This window comes from Caloenas nicobarica, chromosome 1 (assembly GCF_036013445.1).
Source record: "Caloenas nicobarica isolate bCalNic1 chromosome 1, bCalNic1.hap1, whole genome shotgun sequence".
Classification (NCBI taxonomy): Eukaryota; Metazoa; Chordata; class Aves; order Columbiformes; family Columbidae; genus Caloenas; species Caloenas nicobarica.
In genome coordinates this window covers 129,485,081-129,494,210 of record NC_088245.1, presented here as the reverse complement: position 1 = coordinate 129,494,210, position 9,130 = coordinate 129,485,081, and the positions used below count along the sequence as shown (strand labels likewise).

Genomic DNA, 9,130 nt, shown 5'->3' with positions numbered 1-9,130 from the left:
CAGTATCAGCGAAGCCCATAGAAATTCTTCCATTAATAGATAATGGCTCAGATCTTAAGTTAGACAACAGTTTTTCTCTAGTGGTAAAGTATTGTGATCTTTCCTATTAGTCTCTAAAGCAACAGGATAAAATAGAAGTATCACTGCCTTTCATTTCTGCAGGTAACACACAGCTCTAACTTAAGTATTTAGGGATTTTATTCACTGCAGGTGACATTTTGATATCTAATTAAATTGTTCTATAGAAAAAGAACATCATAAAACTGGCTTCAAAAGACCATGAACCTTACTAGTTAAGTACTTGCTCTTTAAAAAGTCCATGTTTTATGACACAAAAAGGGGGGGGATCACACTTTCAGTACAGATGAAATTCTGATATGGATTTGCCCAACTGCTCAGAAGGCTGCAGACAACAGCTCGCACATTACAACCAGTTTGTTTTCAGTGTGTATTATTTCAGAACAAATAACCATCATAGCAATGTCATTTTCCTGATCAAACATTACTTCTGTTTAATGATATTGTACAGTATCTTCACCTCATTACATTTCATTTTTATATTCTTTTTTGTTATATTCGAGAATCTAATTAAGCCTGTTTAAATAATCTATAAAATCCAGCAGAATGTTGACTTTCCATTTATTCACTGAGGAAAGTTCAGGTCACAAAAAAAGCTTTATTTGCTTAAAAACTGCCAAAAAAGAAAAGTATTCCATTCAAAAAGACATGAAAGATGAGGCACCAAGGGGAAGATTTCAGTACTGTCTTTAATTCATTTGCCTTCCACATCTCACACTAGAATTTGTTAAATGTGCAATCTAAAAAAAAAGAGAGAATTGTACTATTTTTGCTATTTTTAGACAAAGTAATCATAAAATCACAAGCTCATTAACTTCCTAATAAATCTTGCACTTCCAGACTTATCAGATATTTCAACAAAATCAGAACTCAGTATTCACTTTCCATATCATTTGAACTCATGTCCTCCCTAAATACAAGTCAATCTGTTATATTTTAGATACGAAGAAAGTTGAAATCTATAGATAAATTCAGTTTCTTGATTTAAATGAAGATGTAAATCTAGGGTTAATTTTGTGGCATAAACCACAAACGATCAAAAGATTGTTCAAGGTCAGGCTGCACAGGGCTCTTAGCAACCTCATCTAGTTGAAGATGTCCCTGCCATTGCAGGAGGGTTGGATTAGATGACCATTGAAGGTCCCTTCCAACCTAAACTATTCTATGATTTTATTTTCCCAGACTTGTAATATTGTCTTCTGACCTGTATCGAACTGCATCTTTTTTTTTCTTCTTTCTTTCAGAAAACATATACCATATACTTAACTTCTGGCAGAGCCAGTGATAAATCAGAGCAATCTTTCTTCTTTTTTTTTTATGTGATAACCCTAATACAGCATATCTGAATAAATGTCTTCTTTCTTCATTTTAATCCCCGAATGTTACTCTGCAATACAATTATCTAGACAACTTCCCTCTTATACTTCTGTGCATTTCACACTAACCTATCACTTAAACTATCTCACTTTCTTCTGCATGTCTGCTCATTTTTCAGAATTCAATCCACTTACCTGTTTTAGCAAGATTGTGCTGATCCTGTCTTCCAAAACAGCTGTGATCCTGCTTAGTCTGCAGATGAAAATGAAAATCTAAATCTTGCAGAACGAGATTTAAGTTTTTGCTAGGACTTACTGTTTTGCTTTTTTAAGTTATTATTTGTGGGGTTTGCTTCCATTTGGCTTGGCGCTTCGGTTTTGGAGTGTGTCTTTTTTTCTAGTATTCACCTGATTATCAAAATAAATTGAAATAAGTTACATCTATGAATATAAAGATTTTTTGGAGGTAGAATTCATTCTAACATAATGTAGCTCAGGGTGTCTCAATGAGCACAAAATTACCTTTCTTCTATATTGCATACATGCAATAGCACTGCTAGTGATAGATCTTACAACATGGGTAAATCACAGTCATTCGCTCACTGGAAAAAAAATGCTACTTGTCACAGAAACTGTATTTTTAATTATTCATAGAATCATGTAAACATAAAATCATTTCGGTTGGAAAAGACCCTCACCAGCTTTGTTGCCCTCCTCTGCACTTTCTCTAGCACTTCAATGTCCTTCTTATGATGACGGGCCCAAAACTAAAGACAAGATTCAAGGTGGGGCCTCACCAGCACTGAGTACAGTGGCATGATCACTCCTCTAGTCCTGCTGGCCACACTATTCCTGATACAAGCCAGGATGCTGTTGGCCTTTTTGGCCACTTGGGCACACTGCTGGCTCACGTTCAGCCAGCTGTCAATCAACACCCCCAGATTCTTTTCCACCAGGCATCTTTCCAGCCACTTTTCTCCAAGCCTATAGCATTGCCTGGCGTTGTTGTGACCCAAGGGCAGGATTCAGAACTTGGCCTCGTTGAACCTCATACAATTGGCCTCAGCCCAATGATCCAGCTGGTCCAGATCCCCCTGTATGGCTTTCCTACTCTCCAGCAGATCAACAATCCCACCCAATTTGGTGTCGTCTGCAAATTTACTAAGGGTGCACTCAATCCCCTCATCCAGATCATTGACAAAGAGATTAAACAGAACTGGCTCCAATACTGAGCCCTGGGGAACATCACTCCTAACTGACTGCCAACTGGATTTGGCCCTGTTCACCACAACTCTTTGGGCCTGACCATTCAGCCAGTTCTCTGTCCATCAAAGAGAACACCCATGCAGGCCATGAGCTGCCAGCTTCTCCAGAAGAATACTGTGGGATATGGTGTCAAAGGCTTTGCTGAAGTCTAGCTACACAATATCCACAGCCTTCCCCTCATCTACTAGATGGGTCACCTTGTCGTAGAAGGAGATCAGGTTGGTCAAACAGGACCTGCCTTGCATAAACCCATGTTGACTGGGCCTGATTGTATGGTTTTTTTGCATATACCATGTGATGTCACTCAGGATGATCTGCTCCATGACCTTCCCCAGCACTGAAGTTAGACTGACAGGTCTGTAGTTCCCCAGATCCTCCTTTTGACCCTTTTTGTAGATGGGCATCACATTAGCCAACTTCCAGGCAACAGAGATCTCCCTAGTTAGCCAAGATTGCTGATAGATAACGGAAAGTGACTTAGTGATCCCCTCTACTAGCTGCCTCAGCACCCTTGGATGTATCCCATCTGGCCCCATAGACTTGTGGGTGTCCAAGTGGTGTAGCAGATCACTAGCCATTTCCCCTTGGATTATTGGGGCTTCATTCTGCTCCCCATCCCTGTCTTCTGTCTCAGGGGGCTGGGTACCTGAAGCACAACTGTTCTCACTATTAAAGACTGAGGTAAAGAAGGCATTAAGTAACTCAGCCTTTCCGTCATCTTCTGTCATTATGTTTCCCGCCGCATCCATTGGGGAATGGAGATTCTCCTTAGCCCTCCTTTTGTTGCTAATATATTTATAAAAACATTTCTTGTCTTTAACAGTGGTAGCCAGGTGCAGCTCTACTTGGGCTTTGGCCCTTCTAATTTTCTCCCTGCATAACTTCATGGCATTCTTGTATTCCTCCTGAGAAACTTGACCCTCCTTCCAAAGGTTATAAATTCTCTTTTTATTCCTAACTTCCAGCCACAGCTCTCTATTCAGCCAGGCCAGCCTTCTTCCCTGCTGGCTCGTCTTTCAGGACACAGAGAAAGCCTGCTCCTGTGCTTCTAAGATTACCTTCTTGATGAGAGACCAACCTTCCTGGACTCCTTTGTCCTTCAGGACTGCCTCCCAAGGGACTCTGACAACCAGCCTTCTGAACAGGTCAAAGTCTGTCTTTCTGAAGTCCAAAGTAGCAGTTCTGCTGACCACTGTTCTAACTTCTCCAAGAATAGAAAACTCAATCATTTCATGATCACTATATCCAAGGAGACCTCCAACTGACATGTTGCCCACGAGTCCTTCTCTATTTACAAACAACAGATCCAGTGGGGCGTTTTCCCCAGTAGGCTCACCAACCAGCTGTGTCAGGAAGTTGTCTAAAGGAGCCTCCTAGACTGCTTCCTCTCTGCTGTGTTGTATTTCCAGCAGACATCTGGCAGGTTGAAGTCCCCCATAAGAACAAGGGCTAGTGATCAGGGGAATTCTCCCAGCTGCATGCAAAATATTTCATCTGCCTTTTCATCCTAGTTGGGTGGTCTGTAACAGACCCCCACCAGGATGTCCGCCTTATTGCCCATCCCCTTGATTCTCACCCATAGACACCCAACCCTACAATCACCCTCTTTAAGCTCCAGACAATCAAAACACTCCCTAACATACATGGCTACCCCACCTCCTCTCCTTCCTCACCTACGCCTTCTGAAGAATTTATAGCCATCTAATGCAGCACTCCAGTTATGAGAGTGAAACCACCATGTTGCAACTATACCATAGTTTTTCTGCCTCACAATGGCTTCCAGCTCTTCCTGTTTGTTGACCATGCTGCTTGCATTCATATAGATGCACTTCAGCTGGGCTATTGATCCCGCCACATTTTTCTGGTGAGAAGTCCTAATTCCTTTGTGGCCATCCTCAAGTGCTTCCATGGTTTCTGACACATCAATAACCCTTGTGTTTCTCCTACTACATGGCTCTCCATCCTCTACCTCTGCTGGGACGGTAGACTGAAGGGCCTCATTAGCACTACCCTCAAATGCTGGCATGTCACCCTTGGGTATGCCTCTGTTTCCTTGTTTCCTCCCCTTTCCCCTTCAAATCTAGTTTAAAGACCTCTCAGTAAGTCCTGCTGACTCCTGACCCAGGATCCTTTTCCCCTATTGAAACAGGTGCATCCCATTTGTCGCTAGCAGGCCAGGTGCCAAGTAAGCCGACCTACGATCAAAAAACCCCAAATTCTGCCAGTGACACCAGTCCCACAGCCAGGTATTGATCTGGTGGGTCTTCCTGCATCTTTTCTCGTCGTACCCTGCAACTGTGGGGACAGAGGAGAACACTACTTGTGCTCCTGATCCCTTGACCAGTTGTTCCAAGGCCCTGAAGTCTCTCTTGATTGTCCTTAGTTTTCTCTTTTCAGTTTCATCACTGCCTACCTGAAAAATTATTAGGGGATAATAGTCTGAGGGCCTAACCAGGGCAGGAAGCTTCCTTCTTATGTCTTTAACCCTGGCCCCAGGGAGGCAGCAGACTTCCCTGAGAAGTGGGTCAGGCCTGGATATAGGGCCTTCTGTTCCCTTTAGAATGCAATCTCCTACGATCACAACCCGCCTTTTTTTGTTTGTGGAGCTGTTTTGATGGAGCATGCAAGGTGACTTATCCTCTGTGGCACCTCCAACTTACTGGAACCACCTCCCTCAATGTTGTTGTTTAGTTCCACTTGCAAGGCCTCATACCTGTTTTGCAAGGGAACCTGGGAGGGTGGGGTGGTCACAGTAGGGACCCTCCTCCTTCTACACCAGGAACTTCCTGCCATTTCCCCCTGTTCCTCAGGTCACTGCATTCCACATCCAGAGCCTCATGCCTGTGGAACAGAGGCACCTGGGAAGGTGGGCTGGGTAAGGGGGTGTTTCTCATGCCACCCCGAGTGTAGAATTTCTTGCATTCATCCCCTTCCCTTGACCTGCCTTCTTCAGTCAGGCAAGGGGAAGATAGAGGAATCCCTTGATCTTGGTTTCTTTCTGGTGGCCTTTTCTGTCTCCAGGAGGCCAGAGTTTGATCCCACTAGCTGATTTCCTTTTCCAGCTCCCTAATACTTCTCAACTTTTCCACCTTCTCTCTCAGCTCTACTACCAGGCTGAGCAGGTCATCCACCTGCTCACGCCTCACACAACTGTTTTCTCTGCTGCTGTTCCACACCAGCAAAAGGCTTTGGCATTCTCTGCAGCCTGAGGTCTGGGTGGCTGCGTGTTCCTGTGGCAACTCTGTCTGAGTTGCCACCTCCTTCTTGTTGAGTACAGAGTACTTACCTTTGCCCCAAGTGGATACCATAATCAGCTCCTTCTGCGAGGGTGACAACAACCAAGTGAGGTAAATCACTTGAGTTGACAGAGCTTCCTTGCCCTGCCTGCTTAAACTGCCTGCCAAGCTAACTGCCTCACCCCTGTTTGCTGGCCCTGTTTGCTGCGCTCCTGGTCACCAGCGGTCCCTAGGAGAGCGTTTAAATCTCCCTTGGTTGTTCCTGGAAACACCACGTCGGTGTTGTCACGGTCCATTCGGTGATGGACTCGTGATGGTTTGTTTACCTTGATCTCAAAGCGCAAAATTAAGGCAACCAAAATGCCAAGGGGTTATAATTCAATCGAACAGTGTTACTTTATTAATTTGCCTGTAAAGTGGCACGCGCTAGAGAGAGTAGAGGAAAGGAAAGAAAAGAAAAGGGGGGAAAAAAGGTTGGCTACCACCACGAGTTCGAAAGGCATCCCTCTGGTCTCAGGTCCCGTGAGAAGAGTCCTGCTGGTCCTCCATCATGATCCGGGATCCTTCGGTGGGGAGGTCTCGATGTCCAGTCAGGAATTGTCTTTTATGCTTCTTCACCCCTCCTCACTCACACAGATTGAGGCCAATCTCCACCTTTGTTGTGCAATCCAGGCTTAACTGCACAGGCCCGAAGAGTCCCCACTTCGCTTGCCAGAACGTATCTGCGCCTGCGTCGCCTCAGTTCAGAGGTCTCTTAGTGGTCCGTTGGGTGACCTCAGGACCTTCGGCAAGCCTCTGCACATGCTCTTCTTCGTTGGCCTTTGTTACAGGGAGGAGGTAGGGGGCAAGTCTGGCTCAGGCAACAGGTGAAAATCCATCTTCTGGACAGCAGTTATTGTCCTCACGTTGGAGAGACCCGTACAACACAATTCCTTTTAGGAGGTGGGAGCAAGTTTTGCTGAGGCAGCAGGTGAAATCCATACAGCAGCCATTGTTACCTATAGCCCTCGGGTCGGAGAGACCTGCACAACACAATTCTTTTCCTCAGGCCTCTCTCCAAGTTATTGTCCAATTCTTTCTATCAGGGCATCTGTTCTCCAAGGCCCTGATGGCAATGTTCAGGCAAATACTGTTCTTTGGGCTGACTCCTACAGGTGTCAGTCCCTCTTGCGAGATCAGTCACTCTGCAGTGATTCTCTCAGCAGGACCGTGTCTCCAGGATCTCCTCCTCATCTCCTCAATGCATGCACAGCCTCAGCTCTTACCTTAGCCGCTGCTGTGCTCATCATTTAACTGCGTTTAAATCTTCCTCAGTTGCTCTGTTCTCAGAAGCACCACAATCAGAAGGAAAATTGCAGCAAACAATTCTACCTCTTCCTAAGTTCTCAAGTCTATGAAGTTCACCTTCAGTGACTCCATCCTAGTTTTTGTCAGCTGAGTGCACATTTTGGAATGATTTTTGTCTATTTTTGGAATAGACATATGTCTAATACATGAGGTAGAAGAAAACAAGTGAGAAATCACATACTTAACAATAGCTATGCTCACCACTAAAAACAGTAATCCAGTTATTATGGATAGTCTAATTTGTAATAATCATTGTCCCCACTCAGTCCCTCAGAACCTGAAGCTGCTATTCCTCTTACTATTTCTTCCTCTTTTATCTAGCTTCTGCTAGCTGTACTTCCAGGTCAGTTGTCTCCACCACATCTTTGATGGTGTCCCCCATGCAAGGCAGGCACAAGCACGTGGCACGCCCTGCCATGAATCTACTAGCTTTTTTTTTTTTTTTAAAACATCATGAAATCCCTAAGTAGTTCAGAAATCATTAGGGAACTGAAGAGAAAATTAAAAAACAAAAATGTGGGGACCTAAGTTGACTAAGATAGTTACACGCATTAACTGGCTAAACAGTATTCACACATGGCTTGACCACAGCTAAGAAGGCTACTATTACATGAGAAAATCCATCTCTCTCCCTCAACAGGCAAGTAATAACACATGAACATAGAACAAACAAATTCTGAAAGTTCAATGAAACATTTGAGTTAAATCAAATGTATAATGCAAAAGTCAGACTCTCAGTGGCTGTCCGCTGCACTGCTGAGCTTTTTTCGGGCAGCCGGTGACCATGTGACTGGTGCTCCGGCAGAAATGGCGTCATTTGGGCTGTGGTGGGAGCTTGCGTTCTTTGGCGTGGTGACTCCACTCACCGCAGTTGTAGCACTTGTCTTTTCTCTGGGGTTTCTTCTTACCAATGCAGTAAGCACCCCCCGGGCCAGTCACCCAAATGCACTCTAAGCCCTCGGGTGACTCCATGAAGGCGAACTGCACAGCTTCACCATCCTTCAGGCTGCGGAAACCCTTCATGTGGATCTTGTCCTGGTGCACAAAGACTTCGATGGGTGAGTCCAGGTTCATGCTGCCCATGGTGGTCATGGTGAGGAAGCTGAAACCCAGGCGGGTGTTGAACCATTTGCAAGTGCCGGAGCCATACTGGGTAGGCGAGACTCTGACCAGCTCCTCCCCTGCAGACTGCTGGTGGAAGACAGCTGCCATGTTTTCTGCCTCTGCTGATCACCACCGTTGTCCCCAAGCGCAGATGAGACAACAACGGAAGTACCGCCCCTTCTATGGTGGTTACGGTACGCGTTGAGAGAGGTTGATCATTGGAGTTGATCTCCATACTTAGGTAGGCCTTCCAAGTTCAAACTCATTTATAGCTGGTGCATTGACCACAATTGGTGATTTCTGGACCTACTGTATCTGGGATTTCAATGCATCATTCAGTATCTCATTCAATAATAAACTCATGATCGTAAGAATTGCTCTCAATTGTAAGAGGGCCACCATTCTACGTAGGTACACCATGTACTAACCCTCTTAGAAGCACAACTACAATTAAATGAGTCTGTCCCACTGTTAAAGGATGGCCATTCGCAACATGTTTGGTTTTGTTGTTGTTTTGGGTTTTTTTTAATAAATCAATCCAAGTAGAGTTTGTTGGGAGAACAAATTGGGTCCCAGAGGGGCCAAAACATGTGCTATTTTTACGAAGGTGGTTGTAATCTAATTTCTTTGATAGAATATCAGAAAGGTTTAGGTTAATCATTACAAACCTAAAACTTTCTCCTGCAGAAGCGGGCAATGTAACACATATACCCTGACTGGTTGGATTCCAAAGGTGAACAAACCCTTGCATTATTTCTTAGGTTTCGGTTAGTTTAATTTTCA

The 9,130-nt window shown here is 44.5% G+C and overlaps 1 protein-coding gene across 1 annotated transcript; it reads right to left on the bottom strand.

The window, feature by feature from the left end:
• Positions 1–8,056: 8,056 nt before the first annotated feature.
• On the bottom strand, positions 8,057–8,455 carry LOC135992451 (protein lin-28 homolog A-like). Its single transcript, XM_065641661.1, has one exon. It carries the CDS (start codon positions 8,453–8,455, stop codon positions 8,057–8,059), a length of 399 nt encoding a protein of 132 aa, XP_065497733.1.
• Positions 8,456–9,130: the final 675 nt, after the last annotated feature.